This window comes from Salvelinus sp. IW2-2015, linkage group LG19 (genome assembly GCF_002910315.2).
Source record: "Salvelinus sp. IW2-2015 linkage group LG19, ASM291031v2, whole genome shotgun sequence".
NCBI classification, from domain to species: domain Eukaryota; kingdom Metazoa; phylum Chordata; class Actinopteri; order Salmoniformes; family Salmonidae; genus Salvelinus; species Salvelinus sp. IW2-2015.
In genome coordinates, this window is record NC_036859.1 from 2004308 (window position 1) to 2024980 (window position 20673).

General features: G+C 45.7%; 1 protein-coding gene across 2 annotated transcripts in view; it reads left to right on the forward strand.

Annotated features, from left to right (window-relative positions):
• The window catches only part of LOC111979533 (zinc finger E-box-binding homeobox 1-like), a 106664-nt gene extending 91683 nt beyond the window's left edge, over positions 1–14981 (forward strand). Inside the window, exons 3-10 of one of the 2 annotated variants that reach the window (XM_070448751.1) lie at positions 2435–2620; positions 2773–2983; position 3316; positions 5222–5339; positions 5960–6429; positions 6721–8190; positions 9267–9447; positions 11694–14981. In XM_070448751.1, coding sequence (XP_070304852.1) covers positions 2435–2620; positions 2773–2983; position 3316; positions 5222–5339; positions 5960–6429; positions 6721–8190; positions 9267–9447; positions 11694–12586 — 3530 coding nt within the window. In that variant the 3' untranslated portion in view covers positions 12587–14981. Of the gene's footprint in view, positions 1–2434; positions 2621–2772; positions 2984–3315; positions 3317–4813; positions 5340–5959; positions 6430–6720; positions 8191–9263; positions 9448–11693 lie in introns of those variants that run through there. The other variant, XM_024010126.2, reaches the window with a different exon arrangement.
• Positions 14982–20673: the final 5692 nt, after the last annotated feature.

The window sequence follows — 20673 nt, forward strand, 5'->3', positions numbered from 1 at the left end:
GTTAGTGGGGCTGGGAAAAGGAAGGGTTTTAGTGGGTGTTAGTGGGGCTGGGAAGGAAGTTTTAGTGAGGTGTTAGTGGGGGCTGGGAAGGAAGGTTAGTGGGTGTTAGTTGGGGCTGGGAGAAGGAAGGGTTTTAGTGAGGGTTTATGGGGCTGGGAAGGAAGTTTAGTGGGGTGTTAGTGGGCGTGGGAAGGGAAGTTTAGTGGGTGTTAGTGGGGCTGGGAAGAAGGTTAGTGAGGGTGTTATGGCTGGGAGTTTGAAGGTTTAGTGGAAGTGTTTAGTGGGGCTGGAAGGAAGGTATGGGGTGTTAGTGGGGCTGGGAAGAAGGTTTAGTGGGTGTTAGTGGCGGCTGGGAAGAAGGTTTAGTGGGTGTTTAGTGGGGCTGGGAAGGAAGGTTTGTGGGTGTTAGTGGGGCTGGGAAGGAGGTTTAGTGGGGTGTTAGTGGGGCTGGGAAGGAAGGTTTTAGTGGGGTGTTAGTGGGGCTTGGGAGGAAGGTTTAGTGGGTGTTAGTGGGCTGGAGGAAGGGTTTAGTGGGGTGTTAGTGGGGGCTGGGAAGGAAGGTTTAGTGAGGGTGTTAGTGGGGCTGGGAAGGAAGGTTAGTGGGTATAGTATGGTATTAGTGGGGCTGGGAAGGAAGTTTTAGTGGGGTGTTAGTGGGGCTGGGAAGGAAGGTTTAGTGAGGTGTTTAGTGGGGGCTGGGAAAGAAGGTTTAGTGGAGGTGTTAGTGGGGCTTGGAAGAAGGTTTAGTGAGGTTGTTGTATGGGGCTGGGAAGAAGGTTTGTGGAGTGTTAGTGGGGCTGGGAAGGAAGTTTAGTGGGGTTGTTAGTGGGGCTGGAGGAAGGTTTAGTGGGATTGTCAGGGGGCTTGGAAGGATGGTTTAGTTGAGGCGTGTTAGATGGGGCTGGAAGGAAGGTTTAGTGAGGGTGTTAGTGGGGCTGGGAAGGAAGGTTTAGTGGGGTGTTTTGCTATTGAGTGGCGTGAGAGGAGGAAGATAGAGAGGAGGAGGGCAGAAGGAGTCACTGGAGAAGAAAAAAGGGGAGGCGGAGGGAAGGTGGCAGCCGGTGGAGATCTCAGTGTGGATGTCCAGCAGGCAGTCCTACTACACTCTAAGGGCAGGCAGACCTTCCTGACCTGGGCCAGAGAAAAGGAAAACCTGACTCACTGGAATAGTTTTTATGTTCTTTAGCAGCAGGCCAAGGTCCAAACGGAACGCGTTTATCTCTCTATGGGAAGGAAGGTTTAGTGGGGTGTTAGTGGGGCTGGGAAGGAAGGTTTAGTGGGGTGTTAGTGGGGCTGGGAAGGAAGGTTTAGTGGGGTATTAGTGGGGCTGGGAAGGATGGTTTAGTGGGGTGTTAGTGGGGCTGGGAAGGAAGGTTTAGTGAGGTGTTAGTGGGGCTGGGAAGGAAGGTTTAGTGGGGTGTTTTGCTATTGGAGTGGCGTGAGAAGGAGAGGAGGAGAGGATAAAGGAGAGGAGGAGGAGAGAAGGAGTCACTGGAGAAGAAAAAAGGGGAGGGGCGGAGGGAAGGTGGAGCCGGTGGAGATCTCAGTGTGGATGTCCAGCAGGCAGTCCTACTAACTCTAATGGCAGGCAGACCTTCCTGACCTGGGCCAGAGAAAAGGAAAACCTGCACTCACTGGAATAGTATTTTATGTTCTTTAGCAGCAGCAGAGGTCAAACGGACGCGTTTTGATGACAGCCTTCCTCAGCTTGTAGGGCTCTCGTGCCACCTTATTAGATGGAAAGAGTCAGTCATTGTGAAGGCTTGGAGCAGTGAGTTTTACACTAATATGTGGTTATGGTTAACCTTTCACACTTTCACTTTGTTCAATATTAGCAAGGCACAGGCCTACATCAACTTGGTATATGCATGTTTTCACATTATTTTCAGGTCATGGTTGGAATTGTTATTCTTTTAGACACTGTTCTCGGGTGTATTTGAAATCCAACGTGCTGTGTGTCTGTTTGTTTGTGAGTAATATGTGAGAGAGAGAGAGATGGCCCAGGGTCTTGTGCTGTACTGCAGTCATGGCTATACCGTGTGAAGGGAGAGCTGGTTGAAGGCTGGTTGAGGTTACAGAGGCCCTGAGGCGCCCTCCAGCTGTCCGCTGTCACACTGCACACGGTCTGGAAGACTGGTCCCACAATACTGTGGTTATCTGAGAGACTAGTCACACAGAGGGAGAAGGGAGAACTATTCTCTCATGGAATAAATGAATCACAATCTACAGACTAGATCTGAAATTATTTTAGGACCCTCATATTTTGCAGTGACGTTTTAGTCCACATTAACCTGTCAACAGATTATGGTTATATGCAAAGAGTTCCTTGTAGATACAAATGTTTGAGAGAGCCACAAGACATACAGAACAACCTGAACCCTGCAATAGCTTCATGATATAATAAACCACGTATCCATGTGTTTCTGTTTTGCAGTGAAGGAGGACTGTGGCTCTGAAGAGGAGGATGAGGAGGAAGGGGAAGAGGAGGAGGAGGAGGAGGGGGGTAAAGATGCCCTGGTAGAGGAGATGCTACAGCAGGGGGATACAGCGGTCATCTACCCCGAAGCTCCAGAGGACGAGCAGAAGAGCATGGCTGAGAGAAGGGTCCCAGACGAGAATGGTACATCACTGCACCGTAAAACTCTGACCTTATTTTTCTACTCATAATGACGCTATCTTCAGAAAGATAGCAGAGCTTTTCAGTGATTTGGCACATAAAAACGTGGTCTTCTGTGTTTAATGTATTTTCCTTCTCTCTATCTATATACACAGGCACGCCAGACGCTCTTTCCCAGCTCCTGACCTGCCCGTACTGCTCGCGGGGCTACAAGCGCTGCACCGCCCTGAAGGAGCACATCAAGCTGCGCCACGAGAAGAGCGAGGACAACTTCAGCTGCTCCCAGTGCAGCTACACCTTCGCCTACCGCACACAGCTGGACCGTCATATGACCCAACACAAGACTCAACACAAGGAACCTGTACAGTACACAACCAACATGTTGGTTTTGTGTGTGTGTGTGTGGTGTGTGTGGTGTGTGTGTGTGTGTGTGTGTGGTGTGTGTGTGTGTTGTGTGTGTGTGTGTGTGTGTGTTGTGTGTGTGTGTGTGTGTGTGTGGTGTGTGTGTGTGTTTACGGGATTTCTGGAAAACATGTGTGTTTGGGGACAGTTACCAGACTTTTGCAACACTAATCTGTCATTGCTTGAGCTCGCTCCCCCTCACAGACTGCCTGTTCATTAAATATTACATGAAATGGGCCGTCCTCCCCACTTGATACTTACAGTACCAGTCAGAAGTTTGGACACAGCTATTCCAGGGTTTTTCTTTATTGTACTATTTTCTACATTGTAGAATTAATAGGTGGAAGACATCAAAACTAGAATAACACATATGGAATCATGTAGTAACCAAAAAATGGTTAAAACAAATAAAAATTATATTTTATATTCTTCAAAGTAGCCACTCTTTGGTATTCTTCTCGAACCAGCTTCATGAGGTAATCACCTGGACTGCATTTCAATTAAAGGTGTGTTAAAGTTCATTTGTGAATTTCTTTCCTTCTTAATGCATTCGAGATTAAGGGTAGGGGGTTATACAGAAGATAACACCTATTTGCGTTAAAATACCAATGTCAATTTATGGCAAGGAACAACTCAAAAATGCAGAGAGGAAACGGACAGTTATCATTATTTAGGACATAAAGGTCAGTCAATCCGGAAAATTTCAAGAACTTTTAAAGTGTTCTTCAAGGGCAGTTCGCAAAAACCATCAAGTTCTATGATGTGAAACTGGCTCTCATGAGGACCGCCAGGAAAGGAAAGACCCTCAAAGTTAACCTTGCTTGCAGGGGATAAGTTCATTAGAGTTACCAGCCTCAGAAATTGCAGCCCAAATAAATGCTTCACAGAGTTCAAGTAACACACATCTCAAACATCAACTGTTCAGAGGAGGACTGCGTGAATCAGGCCTTCATGGTCGAATTGCTGCAAAGAAACCACTACTAAAGGACACCAATAAGAAGAAGAGACTTGCTTGGGCCAAGAAACACGAGCAATAGTTATTAGACCGGTGGAAATCTGTCCTTTGGTCTGATGAGTCCAAATTTGAGATTTTGGTTTCCAACCGCCGTGTCTTTTGTGACACGCAGACTAGGTGAACGGATGATCTCCGCATGTGTGGTTCCCACCGTGAAGCATGCAGAAGGAGGTGTGATGGTGCTTTGTTGGTGACATTGCCTGTGATTTATTTAGAATTTAAGGCACACTTAACCAGCATGGCTACCACAGCATTCTGGAGCGATACGCCATTCCATCTGGTTTCGGCTTAGTGGGACTATCATTTGTTTTTCAACAGGACAACGACACAACACACCTCCAGGCTGTGTAAGGGCTATTTGACCAAGAAGGAGAGTGATGGAGTGCTGCATCAAATGACCTGGCCTCCACAATCACCCGACCTCAACCCAGTTGAGGTGGTTAGGGATGAGTTGGACCGCAGAGTGAAGGAAAAGCAGCCAACAAGTGCTCAGCATATGTGGGAACTCCTTCAAGACTGTTGGAAAAGCATTCCAGGTGAAGCTGGTTGAGAAAATTCCAAGAGTGTGTAAAGCTGTCATCAAGGCAAAGGGTGGTTACTTTGAAGAATCTAAAATATAAAATGTATTTTGATTTGTATGACACTTTTTTGGTTACTACATGATCCCATATGTGTTATTTCATAGTTTTTATGTCTTCACTATTATTCTACAATGTAGAAAATAGTAAAAAAATAAAGAAAAACCGTTGAATGAGTAGGTGTGTCCAAACTTTTGACTGATACTGTATATTATAAAAATTCCTGGATGTTTATCTGCTCCTGTTGAATAAATTAACTTTATGGATTTCTGTTTTGCATTACGAATCACAATTCTGTCTTATCTCAACACTGTTTTTATCACTGTCTGCTGACACAGATGCAAACTAAATGTGCGTCTCAAATAGAACCCTATTCCCTATATAGTGCATTATTTTTTCTGGTCAGAAATGTGCCCAAATGGCATGCTATTCCCTATATACCGCACTACTTTGCACTACTTTTGACCAGAGCCCAGAACCCTGGTCAAAAGTAGTGTACTGCATAGGGAATAGGGTGCCGTTTGGGATGCAAAAAAATTAACTACGCTGTACCCGTTGACTGGAGAGTGTCCTCACTCACCCCTGTCTGTCCTTCTGTCTGTCTGCTAGCGCCACATGCCCCAAACCACGACAACAACAGGGGGGAATAGGAAGTTCATGTGTACAGAGTGTTCCAAGGCTTTTAAATACAAGCACCACCTGAAGGAGCACCTACGTATTCACAGCGGTGAGTAATACTGGCAACACCTTGGTCACCATGGCAACACACACATGGGATGACTCACATGGTTAAGTCCCAAATGCTATCCTATTCTCTAATATAAGTCCCAAATGCTATCCTATTCTCTAATATGGTGCACTAATTTTGACCAGAGCCCTATTGGCCATTTGGGACACAGTCCTGGTCAAAGGTAGTGCGCTATAGGGAAGAGGGTGTCATTTGGGACAGAATCCTAGTGACTCACCAATATATTCACAGCACTGCTGGTCCAGATGTATCTAACTAACCATTTCCTTTGATATGTTTATAATATGCAGCTCTATAATTTCTGATTCTTGATTATGATAATTATTGAATCTGTGCTTCTGGCCAATGTGTCATAATTCTGTTGCTGTTGGCTTCCATTACCTCCGCCTGTTTGTTAATAATAGGTGCATCTGCGTCCCAAATGGCACCCTATTCCACAGGTAGTGCACTACTTCTGACCAGAGCCCATAGGTGTCAAACATAGTGCACTATATAGGGAATAGGGTGCCATTTGGGACACAAAACGTATGTTTTCAGATTTCCTGGAAGGAGCTTTATTTGATTACTCTATTCTTCTTATTTGACACATTTCTCGGCAGGAGAGAAGCCATACGAGTGCCCCAACTGCAAGAAGAGGTTTTCCCACTCGGGGTCCTACAGCTCCCACATCAGCAGTAAGAAGTGTGTTGGCATGGTGCCTGTCAACGGTACCCCCCGACCAGTCATGAAGGCCTCCCAGACCCCCAGCACCCAGAACCAGCTTTCCAGCACTGCCCCCGTAGCCCCTACCCGACTGCTCCTCCGGGGGGAGAAGACAGATGGCAAGCCCCTTCAGGAGCAGCTCCCCGTCAACCAGATCAAATCAGAGCCGGTGGAATATGAGTACAAGCCGGTAGCGGTGGGGCCCAACGGGGCGGCAGGGACTAATGGGACAGTGTTTACCGGTGGCATGGCGGTATCCCAGGGCACGGCGCTGCCACAGGGCATGGTCCAAGCGGTGGTACTGCCCACCGTTGGTTTGATGTCTCCTATCAGTATTAATCTCAGCGACCTGCAGAACGTACTCAAGGTTTGATTTGTAATTATTTGGCGATTTAAAAACAGAATTCAACCATGCATTTAAAATTATTATTTTTGAATTACAAAAAGGTTTAAAGGGCCCCTTGCGGTCAGAAATGACCAAATCTAGCTATTGTATGGTGCCTCTTGATGTTGTGGTCATTTGTTAACCTCGCTGTTGGTGTGTCTATCATCCCAGTGACTTTTACACATTTGAACAATAAGCTTTAGTAACACTACTCATCAAGGATAGCACAAAAAAAGGTTACTTATTTCCATTGTGGTCCTCTTTTTTTCCAAGGTGGCCATGGATGGGAACGTGTTTCGCCAGGTGCTGGGGACGGCCAACGGGCTGGTGACGTCCAAGCAGGGGGTGGTGGGGCAGGCTGGGCAGCAGGTCATCTCAGCCATCAGCCTCCCTGGCTTCGTGGACCAAGACGGAACCACCAAGATCATTATTAACTACACCTTGGAGCCCAGCTTGGCCCAACAGCCCAGCGCACCTCAGCTCCTCAAGAAGGAACCTCCCCCTGCCCCCACCACCACAAACACACAGCCAGCCTCCAAAGTAACAGAGAAACTCACCCAGGCCCTCAGCATCATCAAGACCGAGCAGCCCGACTCTGAGTCTGAGAAGGAGATGGAGAAAGACGAGGCTCGGGCCGAGGCAGAGCAGAGTAAGGAGGGTGAAACACCAAAGGCCCAGACAGGCAAGACAACATGTCTGCTGTGTGATGACTGTCCTGGTGGTTTGGATGCTTTGCACATGCTCCAGCACTGTAAACCTACTAATGGGGAGGGGGGCGACGGCAGCCCCCTGGACCCCTCTATCGCCGCCCTGCTGGCAGAAGCAGGGATAACACCAGGCCAGCCCCCTCTGAAGAACCTGCTCTCCCTCCTCAAGGCCTACTTTGCCTTAAACGCAGAGCCCACCGAGGAAGAGCTGGCCAAGATCTCCGACAACGTCAGCTTGCCCGTGGACATAGTCAAGAAATGGTTTGAGAAGATGCAGTCCGGTCAGACTACTGCCGAGCCGCCTGGTTCCTCTTCCCCTCTACCTTCAACAGGTCCTAGCACAGAGACCCAGGCGGCCCAAGAGAAGAGCGGCCAGCAGACAGAGGAGCAACTCGCCTCGGCCCAAACCCAGGAGACATCGTCTTCCCAACCTCCCAGCAGTTCCCCTGCCTCGACCTCCGCCTCCCCCTTGGTCTCAGCCTCGGCTCCCTCACCACTAAACCTCTCCTCCAGCGGCCAGGTCATCGTGAAAACGGAGGAGGACTCGGAGGGCGAGTCTCAAGATCTTCCCCTGGACCTGTCCCTGCCCAGGCAGCCCCAATCAGAGCCCCAGGTCCCCCATGTCCCCCAGGAGCAACCCCTCAACCTCACCTGTTTGAAGAAGGAAACGCCCCAGCTCCAGTCCCAGCTCCAGGCCCAGCTCCAGGCGCAGCTCCAACCCCAGCTCCAGGCCCAGCTCCAGGCCCAGCTCCCAGGGTTCCAAACCCAGCTCCAGGCTCAGGGAACCACCAACACCATCTACGTCACTTCCCCATCGCAGATGGCCACCTCCAGCCCGGTTAATATCATGACCACCCAGCTAGTAGCCATCACCAACCAGGGCAGCGGCGTGCCCTGTCTCAGGGCCATCTCCACTGGCACCACCAAACGGACTATCCTCATCCCCCAGCTTACCTACACATACACCACTAAAGCATGCAGCAACGCCACTGGGGCCGACGGAGCCCAGAAGACCGTCATACTCAACGGCTGCCAGGTTGGTTTGTGAGCAAGCTATTCAGAATGTTTTGAAATGTGTGAGATGAGACAATAGGAAGATATACAGTAGATGGGACACACAGATGGTTATTCGTTACTATTAGGGGAAAATCAATCAGTGAAGGAGAGGGATACCACACACACACACACACACACACACACACACACACACACACACACACACTGTACAGACACCAGCAGAGGAGAGTGTTATGTCTAACAGCACACATTGATTCAGTTGAAGAGCCGAGCAGAAGAACACAGTGGAAGGAATGCACTGTGAGTTTCCCTTAGTTTCCTGCAGTTTTACTGACTAGCCTGAATAACCCAGCACCAAGAAGTAAGGCTGCGTCTCAATTGGTACCCTGTTCCCTATATAGTGTAGAACTTTTGGCCAGGGCCCATAGTGCTCTGGTCAAAAGTAGTGCACGATATAGGGAATAGGATGCAATTTGGAACGCTCTCCGCCTCCCTGTGGAAAAATGAAAGCAGTCCTGGCTGAATGGTTTGGGCTCCCTCCAGGCTTCCCTGAGCTGGATGATGTATGTACCAGGTGAAGTTACCTAATACTCTGTGCGTGCATGACAGCAGACAGATCTATCTGCCGCAGCCTGGAGTTGAGTTGGATTCTTCCTGTAGGAGTCAGGGGATGGTGTGTGTGTGTGTGTGTGTGCGTGCGTGTGTAAAGAAAGACTAGCAGAATGAATCCTTGCATGTTTATACATGTGAGCGGTTCACAGCGCAGTGTCTGTCTGAAAACCCACGTCTGTCAGTGTCTGGCAGACAGGTCTGGCAGAGAGATCTCTCTAAGTACTCCTGCTGGCTCACTAGAACTGACACAAAGGCCTTTGACAGTGGAAACACTGTGTTTTACGTACTGCTGCTTTTATGGTCTAGTCTTGCATGATTATACAGTAATAGCAATGTCACATTAGAACAGATTTCGGGTTTTTGCATTATAATTATTTTGCTTTTTAAGCACTGGGGAAATGTTTATGCAATGAAAAGCGTAATAAGTGAAATACTTGATAATAATGATAAATGATGAAAGCATCTCTCTTTTCCTTTGAGGAGGAGGAGAAGGCTGACACCAGTTCGGAGAGCGTGTCGGCTGTCGAGGAGCAGAACGACTCGGACTCAGCCCCTCCGCAGAGGAAGATGCGTCGGCTGGAGAGCGGCATGTACGCCTGTGACCTGTGTGACAAGATCTTCCAGAAGAGCAGCTCCCTGCTCAGGCATAAATACGAACACACAGGTACAACATATGCCCGGCGGTTGCGGGTCCATTGGGTCAGGGGCCGTATAAAGCATCTCAGAGTAGGAGTGTGGATTTAGGATCAGCTGTGCCTTTTTCGATCACGATGATTAAGATTATACAGACAAGGTGGGAACCTGATCTCAGATCAGCACTCCTACTGTGATAATTCTTTACTTTTTAATGAGTGCTGCCCGGCCTATGCCATTCCTTCTCGTCTGTGCTACGCGACATCACTTCACTTCTTGCATGATATGAAGAACGTGGATAGCATTGACAGGCATTTAAAACACCACGGTCTTTACTTTACCTGTTACTGTCATATGGTAAACCAATGGTTCTTCCCTGAAGCTGGTATTTAACATTTTGGTGTCTTTGACTTTCGGTTCTGTACACCAGCTTCAAACAGCTGAAAATACAATATTTTTGGTTGTGGGAAATATATTTCACAGCGGTTTAGATGGTACAGATTCTACCCAATAACTGCTTGTTTTGTCACGTTAACTAAAATTAGGCAAACTATTCAAATTTTTGCAACCAGGAAATGGAGGAGCGATTTTTCTGCGTGGTGCATCTTTAAACCACCTAATGTCCTCCTAAAACACACGTGAATTATTTCCTATGCGATGCACGCGTAACTACTGGCTCCAGCACTTTGATTCGATTTGGATTTGGCAAAAAAGGCTCCGAGTGCATCCCAAATGGCACCCATGTAGTGCAAATGTAGTGCACTACTTTTGACCAGGGCCCATAGGAGAATAGGGTGCCATTTGGGACACAGGGTCTGTTTACAATTAGCCGTGCTCCATTCTATTCTGAGAGGGCAGGTGGGTGTTGGTCTGGTCCAGCCATGACTGCACTACTCTCAGACCACACATAGCCAGTGGCATTGTGAAGCCTGGGTCTGCTTCCCAAATGGCCCCATATCCCCTATGAAGTGAACAACTTTTGAACTGGGTCCATATAGGAAATAGGGTGCCATTTGGGAAGCAATCCTGGCCTGGCAGGCAGTGTCCAAATTACTTCAGAAACGGGGGTGTTTAACGGCCCCGTTGGATGGGCCCAGTTGAACCCTTTATAGTGCACTACTTTTAACCAGGGCTTCTAGGGGACCGGTCAAGCAGAATATTTGAACATTTCAGCATTTGGCAGCTAGCTTGATCTCCATTCCCCCTAAGATGTTTGTTTATTTTACTGAAAAATATTCCTATGCAACAGACCATTACACAGGTGCACCTTGCGCTTCGGACAATGAAAGGCCACTCTAAAATGAAGTTTTGTCACACAACACAATGCTACAGATGTCTCAAGTTTTGAGGGAGCGTGCAATTGGCATGCTGACTGCAGGAATGTCTACCAGAGCTGTTGACAGGGAATTTTATGTTAATTTCTCTACCATAAGCCGCCTCCAACTTCGTTTTAGAGAATTTGGTAGTACGTCCAACCGGCCTCACAACCGCAGACAACGTGTAACCACTCCAGACCAGGACTTCCACATCCGGCTTCTTCACCGGCGGGATAGTCTGAGACCAGCCACGCGTATAGCTGTTGAAACTGAGGAGTATTTCTGTCTCTAGTAAAGCCCTTTTGTGTTGAAAAACTCATTCTGATTGGCTGGGCCTGGCTCCCCAGTGGATAGGCCTATGCCCTCCCAAGCCCACCCATGGCTGTGCCCTTGCCCAGTCATGTGAAATCCATAGATTAGGGCCAAATGAATTTATTGAAATTGACTGATTTTCTTATATGAACTGTCACTCAGTAAAATCATTGAAATTGTTGAATTTATATTTTTGTTCAGCATATTTAATTGAGGGTTTGTGTTATGATACTGTTTCCATAACAAATGCTGTTGGTTTCACAGGTGTAAGTCTACAGGCAGGTCAGTGTAATGTAGACAGTGACAGACCTGACGTAATGGTAAAAGGCAAGGCACACACACACACACACACACACACACACACACACACACACACACACACACACACACACACACACACAGAGAGCAAATCAAGAGTAATGGGTCACCCCCAAAATATATTTTCTTTACAGGGTTCAGCAGACATCTGTGGTGTGTTTAATGGAGAGGTTGGTTGAGTTCAAAAGTCTGTTTCTCTCTCCAACTTTTCCAACCCAAACTCAGTATGTGGCTGTGTGTCCTTTCAGAGGGTTTTAAATAAAGTGTCTGTTCAACATCCATGTACATTGGACACTAAAGTAATCCACTCTTCTTCTCTTCCGTTTTACAGGAAAACGTCCACACGAGTGTGGCATCTGCAACAAAGCCTTCAAACACAAGCACCACTTGATAGAGCACACGCGTCTGCACTCCGGAGAGAAGCCTTACCGGTGTGACAAGTGTGGCAAGTGTTTCTCCCACTCTGGCTCCTACAGCCAGCACATGAACCACCGATACTCATACTGCAAGAAGGAGCCCCAAGGAGATCATCAGGTGGGGCGTCGGCTCAGGATGACCCCCGAAACGAGCCCCCGAGCAGAGGAGCAGCAGTCAGACAGCCGGCCCACCTCCCCTCCCTCCCAACTGGACTCAGACGAGAGGGAGAGTGAGGAGGAGCTGGAGGAAGAGGAAGGAGAGGAGGAAGGCATGGAAGCCATGAGCATGGACGACATACGGGTGGTGCAGGTGGGCGAGGACGGCGAAGAGGGTGAGATCTACGAGGTGGAGGAGTTTGGAGAGGAGAGGCAAGAGGAGGAGGAAGAAGGGAGCAGAGAGGAGGAGGCACAGCAGGAAGAGGAGGAGGGACAGCAGGAAAAGGAGGAGGAAGGGAGGAGAGAGGAAGAGAAGTCTGTACAGCAGGAGCAGGTGTGTGAGGAAGAGGAGGAAGGGAGAAGAGAGGAGGAGGAGGAAGAAGGGAGGAGAGAGGAGGAGGCACACCAGAAGGAGGGGGAGGAAGAGAGCAGAGAGGAGTCTGTACAGCAGGAGAAGGAAGAGGAGGAGATGGAGGTACAGGTGATGGGAGATGAGGAGGGGGAGGAAGTCGTGGCAGAGACGGAAACTGTGGTAACAGAGAAAGCTAAGGAAACAGAGGACAAAGAACCGCATGTGGACAAGGAGAACATTACAGATACATTAGAAAATGGACAGAAAGAAACAGAGGAAAACAAGATGAACGGTGAATGAAAAATACATTTTGTGTTGAAAATGTCAAATAGCAGGACAGGAAAATATTGTCTTGTTGTCAAAAGAAGAAACAAAAGAAACATGGCTGCCATGTTGATGCTGTGTTGTCGGTCCACTACTGTGTTCAAACCCAGGTGTGCCTGAACTAGACAAAAAATAAGTGACTTTTATTTGTGGGGGGAAAAAATCAGTGTTACTTAGACCTTGTTTCTAGAAGTATTATACATTTTAAAAGAAGGAAGAAAAAAAACACCCATGGACATTTGTTACTGAGAGTGAGACATCCGATCCCAGGTCATTTCTGTTTGTCAGTGTTATTACTAATTTTGCAGCTCATGTTTTAACCTTTTAACCTGTACAGTTGAAGACACATTTCTATACCTTTTTATTGCCAAATGACGGTGTTTGCTAAAATCAGTATTTTATTGAGTTCTAAAAAAACAAAACATCTGCACTACAGTATTCCTGGTTTACCTATGGATAAAACATGCCTCATGATGTGTTGTTCACCCTTTAGTATGATTATGTACACACTAGCTATAGATCTTCTTTATGTTAGCTAACCTTAGCATAGCATTTTGTTTTAAGTTGGATTGTCAGCCTTAAGAAGTAAAGAGGATTCTGGGGTTTGGGTGGGAGGGGGTTAGCCTGAGTGCCAGTCTTGTTTGTTCTATCATGTTAACTCCTTGTCACTCATTGGCTTGCCATGTTTGGCTTGTCAAGGACAGCAATGGAATTGGCGAGAGCACAAACAGATCTGGGACCAGGCTAGGGGAGGGGTGAGAGGGTGGGGATGATGATGTGGCATCTGGCGCCATAACCAAACTGTCCTATCAGGGAAGGTGTCACAACTTCAAATCCAGCATTCTTACCATGCTCCTCCTTTGGTCGCGTCCCAATAATCTCTCCTTCCTGAAGTGTGCACTTGTTTACTACTCCCCACAAATTGAAAAGCATTGGATTGGTGTCGGCATGGGCTAAACTGGAAGAAGTTTCCATCATATTTTGTATACCAGTCATTTCCTTTCAAATCCATGAAGGGAAGAGAACAAGTGCACACGTTTTGAAAAAGGTTCGATTATTGGGACATACCCCTTGTTTTAGGTTTGGTTAGTTGTTAATCAATGATCATCAGTGTTATAGGGTCATATGAAGCAGGAGGGGGGCAGTTCTGCATTGTACCCCACCCCAATGCCTCCAGCCTTATGCAAGACCAGTCCTGTGTGCTGTAAGTGCCATTGAACAGTGTTATTTTGACTTCACGGATGTAGCCAGTACATCTTTCAATCTGCGCAAGGCCCATATTGAATAATGTTTGTTTACTTGCTTGGACACATTTTTTGTTAAAGAGGGCTTCATCCCAAATGGCACCATATTCCCTATTGGTGCACTATAAGTACTATACTATGTAGGGAAGAAGTGGCCATTTGGGACGCGGACAATAGCATGAATAAGGAATCTTTCATGTGTGTGTGAACAAAAAGTGACAAAGAGAATAAGATGGATAGGAAAGGTTTTTACTGTATTTAAGGGGATTTTCCTGTGTTGGAGAGTCAGCCATTATTAGTTGAGTGCACTTGTTTGTTTTTTAAATGGTGGCAAACTAACCCTCACTTCAGGTAACAAATGTTAGTGAATATGGTCCCTGTGTTTTATGACGTTTTTCAGTTGATTTTACCTAACAGTGTTACTTAATTCTTTTTTCAGTTTGGCTTTAGTAAAAAAAAAATGTATGTGTGCATTTTCAACAATGGCAGTATTAGAACCCTTTTCACTGATGAAAGTGTACCTATTTAGTTTTTAGAGGACTTTTTATATTTATGTGTCTTATTTTTATATTTCTTTATGGTTATTTATTACACACATTGTAGTGTACAATACTGTAGTTTGAATTGATACAATAATAATATATTTTAGTATGAAAAATGATTTGACGGTCAATGAATCCAGAGCGGTCTGAAGTACAGCTCTAGGAGTCATGAAGGTTGTTTATTAAAAAAACAACCTGAAGTATTACGTTAACAGGATGTCTGTTTAAGCTGGGGGGGGGAAAGAACAAAAGACACAAATGAAGAGAGAAATGGAAAGTGTTCCATGTGCATCCATCATCAGACTAGTTGGTTAGACTGACCTGTCCCTAATTTGATGTGAAGCTACTGAAAACTAACTGTGTGACTAAATGCATGAGTCCTCGCTGTTGTTATGAAGATATATACGTAACTTCCTTTTTTTTTTGTCAACATACTCTTTTTCTTTCAGTTTTGTGCCAATTTGTTACATTGTACTGTTATATGTCAGAGGCTACACTTTGTTTTATACATTTCCTGTTTAATCTGTTTCTTTTTATAGTTGTTTTTTTTATGACCCCAACATCACAATAAAATACAAGAAAGCATTTCTGAGATTGGGTGATCTTTATTTTTATGTAACAATGTTTAATTCATCTGTAATATATCGTATACTTGCTCTTTAGTTCTTAGTGGGAGTCAGGGGACAATGGTTGATGTAGTGATTGATGCTTGTCGTTGCTAGAGGACCCACAACCATATTTTACATTAGGTATGGGGTTATTTTCTGCTTATACATCTTTATTTCGACGCCAAATAAATACATTTATATCATCCAACAAATGTAAACAAAATTCTTTATGGAGGATTGGTCTAAGATCCCTCCCAATGTTTTTTTCCAATCTCATAAAACATTTGAGGACAAGGCTCAGTGCCTTGCAATGTGAAGTATTGAAAGATATTGAAAACAGGGGGGCCAATACTTTTGACCATCTTTAAGAAATAATTATTACTTGTTAAACAAAATCTCTCTAAGCAATTAGTATAACATCTTTTTTTAAATCATTACAATATACATACATCTTAGCCAAATACATTTAAACTCAGTTTTTCACAATTCCTGACATTTAATCCTAGTAAAAATTCCCTGTCTTAGGTCAGTTAGGATCACCACTTTATTTTAAGAATGCGAAATGTTAGAATAATAGTAGAGAGAATGATTTATTTCAGCTTTTATTTCTTTCATCACATTCCCAGTGGGTCAGAAGTTTACATACACTCAGTTAGTATTTGGTAGCATTGCCTTTAAATTGTTTAACTTGGGTAAAACGTTTTGGGAAACTTCCACAAGCTTCCCACAATAAGTTGGGTGAATTTTGGCCCATTCCTCCTGCCAGAGCTGGTGTAACTGAGTCGGGTTTGTAGGCCTCCTTGCTCGCATCTTTTCCAGTTTTCCCACAAATGTTCTATGGGATTGAGGTAAGGGCTTTGTGATGTCCACTCCAATACCTTGACTTTGTTGTCCTTAAGCCATTTTGCCACAATTTGGAAGTATGCTTGGCATATTGTCCATTTGGAAGACCCATTTGCGACCAAGCTTTAACTTCCTGACTGATGTCCTGAGATGTTGCTTCAATATATCCACATAATTTTCCATCCTCATGATGCCATCTATTTTGTGAAGTGCACCAGTCCCTCCTGCAGCAAAGCACCCCCACAACATGATGACCACCCTGTGCTTCACGGTTGGGATAGTGTTCTTTGGCTTGCAAGCCTCCCCCTTTTTCCTCCAAATATAACGATGGTCATTATGGCCAAACAGTTCTATTTTTGTTTCATCAGACCAGGAGACAGTTCTCCAAAAAGTACGACCATTGTCCCCATGTGCAGTTGCAAACCGTAGTCTGGCTTTTTTATGGCGGTTTTGGAGCAGTGGCTTCTTCCTTGCTGAGCGGCCTTTCAGGTTATGTCGATATAGGACTCATTTTACTGTGGATATAGATACTTTTGTACCTGTGTCCTCCAGCATCTTCACAAGGTCCTTTGCTGTTCTGGGATTGATTTGCACTTTTCGCATCAAAGTACGTTAATCTCTAGGAGACAGAAAGCTTCTCCTTCCTGAGCGGTATGACGGCTGCGTGGTCCCATGGTGTTTATACTTGCATACTATTGTTTGTACAGATGAACGTGGTACCGTCAGGCGTTTGGAATTTGCTCACAAGGATGAATCAGACTTGTGTTTACAATTCTTTTTCTGAGGTCTTGACTGATTTTTTTTTTCTTCCCATGATGTCAAGCAAAGAGGCACTGAGTTTGAAGGTAGGCCTTGAAATACATCCACACCTCCAATTGACTCAAATGATGTCAATTAGCCTATCAGAAGCTTCTAAAGCCATGACATCATCTTCTGGAATTTTCCAAGCTGTTTAAAGGCACAGTCAACTTAGTTTATGTAAACTTCTGACCCACTGGAATTGTGATACAGTGAATTATAAGTGCACTAATCTGTCTGTAAACAATTGTTGGAAAAAATGACTTGTGTCATGCACAAAGTAGATGTCCTAACTGACATGCCAAAACTATAGTTTGTTTACAAGACATTTATGGAGTGGTTGAAAAACGAGTTTTAATGACGCCAAGCGTATGTAACTTCCGACTTCAACTGTAGCTCATTATTTGTAATATTTCATAGTCTTTTTTGCTCATCGTTATCAAAGGTGCCAATAATTTGGGACCTGACTGTATGTTTGTATCAGATGACCATATCAGAGATCCAGGTCTGGGTTCATTCAAAGGCACTATCTACAATGTGCCTTTTAAAGGTAATTTACTCTTGAGCCGTCTTCCGCAGCGTTTACCATGAAAGCGAACGTCAGGGAAATGGCCTTTAAAATGAAATACCTGACTATTTCCTGAACATTATCTGTTATGCCAGTAATATTCTGGGGACCAAAGGTATTCCACAGTTCTGACACAGAGCCAGCTTGTGGAGAGCAATGCATCTAGAGAAAGCACATTTTCAATCAGGGGAAACACATCAGCAGAATAGAATCAAACTGAATGTAACGGAGATGCTGGGAGTTGAAGCAGGCGGTGTGTTTAATAACACAATGAACATGGAACGATACAAAACAAGAGTAGCATCTGGACATGAAACACAATCAATACTACCTGGGGAATGAACCTAAGGGAGTGAGGGATATATGGGAGGTAATCCGTGACGTGATGSAGTCCAGGTGAGTCTCATAACGATGGTGCCAGGTGTGCGTAATGATGGTTGTCAGAGCCAGTGATTAGTAAACCGGCGACGGCCGAAGAGGGAGAAGACATGACACACACACGCCCCCCTCCGGAAGGTGAGCGCGTACTTGACAGTGGTCTGATCATCCTGCCGTAGTTGGAGTAGGCGCTCACCCCCCTCTCTGCCTTCCGGTGGATGATCGAAGATACCTCTGAACAGAGCCATGAACCCCTCATACGAAGCCAGCACCTCCTCTTCGCTCTCCCAGACGGCCGTAGCCCACTCCAACGCCCGCCCAGTCAGCAGAGAAATAACCGTGGCTCCCATCTGGCGAGCAAAATAGCGGGAGCACTGGACTAGGAAGCCACGGCATTTAGATGGAGTTCCGTCATATTTATCCGGGAGGGACAGACGGGCATCGCTAACCTGGCCAGACTGCTGAATGGACTGGTGTGCTGGCTCGACTGGTGTTAGAGTATGCTCCCCGAGTTTAGGGCAACGCCTCTCGGGTATGTTTGAGATGTTGAAGACTGCGAAGAACCTCCTCCATAGCCATCCCCAGTTGCGCCAGCTGGCCGTGCTGTTGACGACGTAGATATACCTGTTCGTCGACTGGGAGATGTCATGATTTCCTGCTGCTTCCATTTGTTGAGGCAGTATTCTGTAACCGAGACGCTGGGAGACGAGAAGAAGGTGGTGAGCTTAATAATACAATGACCATGGAACGATACAAAACAAGAGTAGCGTCTGGACCTCAAACACATAATCAATACTGCTAATGGGAATAAACCTAAGGGAGTGACAAATATAGGGGAGGTAATCAGTGAAGTGATGGAGTCCAGGTGAGTCTCATAATGAAGTGCAGCTGCGCTTAACGATGGTGCCAGGTGTGCATAATGATGGTTCAGATCCCAAAGTCTCACATGTAGAATGTGACTAAAACGCTATGCATAAGGTGACCCTGCTGTAATTGTTCATATGTGCTGTTACCTAAAACGGACTGCAGTAACTCACACACATTAAAGCTTATGTGCAGTTAGCATGATTCAAGCTTTATTAAGCAAACAGTATATAGGGTCCTGGTATGCGATATCAAACAGTTAATTGTCATTCCCCCTGTCGAGACGCTGTTCTTGTTTTGTTATATGTCCGTTTATCCATTAAATCTTCACTCCCTGTACTTGCTTCCTGTCTCCAAGAGTCTGTCCTCACGGAATGCTGACACCACAATTTGAAGCATCAGGGAGATCTTTTTGGGTTTGTTTTTGTTGGTGACATCGGGTCTGGGTGCCACCGCCAATGGAACCGGGGGTGCCTCAGCTGGCTCGTCCGGCTTTCACGCCTTAGCTGGCTCGAGAGGTTTCCTTGCCAAGGTGGGCTCGGCAGGCTCCCACCTCACGTCATGCCTCAGCCGGCTCGTCGGGCTCACACGTCTCAGCGGGATCATCGGGCTCCCACGCCTCACCCGGCTCGTCAGGCTCCCAAGCCTCACCCGGCTTGTCCAGCGCATGCCTGCTCCCGCTCCCCCTCTCTGGCGCTCGAGGGCGCAAGGCTGCTCATCATTACGCACACCTGTCACCATCATTACGTGCATCAGCGCTCATTGGACTCACCTGGACTCCTTCACATTTTGATTGCCTTCCCTATATCTGTCTGTTCCTGTTTCATCCCCGTGTCAGCATTAATGTCGTTTTGTTCCCCCTGTCAAGACGCTGTTCTTGTTTTGTTATTTGTCTGTTAATCCATTAAATCTTCACTCCCTGTACTTGCTTCTCGTTTCCCAGCGTCTGTACTCACAGTAAATGTAATGATCCATTGTCCTGGTATGATCTTTATTGACAGTTGAAATCATGGTGATTATTCATAGAACTTCACAGACACAGTAAATATATCACCTGCTGTTTTGATAAACAATCAAATTGATGGGAATTGAATTCATAGATGTTTAAACAACAGAGGGAGAATAGATGCTGTTTCATCTTAATTCTGTTCAGTATGTTTATATTTTTCTCTAGGAAACGGGCAATAAATGTGGTGGTAAAGTTATGTATTCTGAATGATCACTGTTTTTACATGAATGCTGTGTTCTGATACAGGGATTTTCACAGCACCAGTGAGAGGAATCTACAGTTGAAGTCGGAAGTTTACAGACACCTGAGCCAAATACATTTAAACTCAGTTTTTCATAATTCCTGACATTTAATCCTAGTAAAAATTCCCTGTCTTAGGTCAGTTAGGATCACCACTTTATTTTAAGAATGCGAAATGTCAGAATAATAGTAGAGAGAACGATGTATTTCAGCTGTTATTTCTTTCATCACATTCCCAGTGGGTCAGAAGTTTACATACACTCAGTTAGTATTTGGTAGCATTGCCTTTAAATTGTTTAACTTCGGTCAAACATTTTGGTTAGCCTTCCACAAGCTTCCCACAATAAGTTGGGTAAATTTTGGCCCATTCCTCCTGCCAGAGCTAGTTTAACTGAGTCTGGTTTGTAGGCCTCCTTGCTCGCACACGCTTTTTCAGTTCTGCCCACAAATGTTCTATAGGATTGAGGTCAGGGCTTTGTAATGGCCATTCCAATACCTTGACTTTGTTGTCCTTAAGCCATTTTGCCACATCTTTGGAAGTATGCTTGGGGTCATTGTCCATTTGGAAGACCCATTTGCGACCAAGCTTTAACTTCCTGACTGATGTCTTGAGATGTTGCTTCAATATATCCATGTCATTTTCCAGCCTCATGATGCCATCTATTTTGTGAAGTGTACCAGTCCCTCCTGCAGCAAAGCACCCCCACAACATGATTCTGCCACCCCCGTGCTTCACGTTTGGGATGGTGTTCTTCGGCTTTCAAGCCTCCCCCTTTTTCCTCCAAATATAACGATGGTCATTATGGCCAAACAGTTCTATTTTTGTTTCATCAGACCAGAAGACAGTTCTCCAAAAAGTACAATCTTTGTCCCCATGTGCAGTTGCAAACAGTAGTCTGGCTTTTTTTATGGCGGTTTTGGAGCAGTGGCTTCTTCCTTGCTGAGCGGCCTTTCAGGTTATGTCAATAT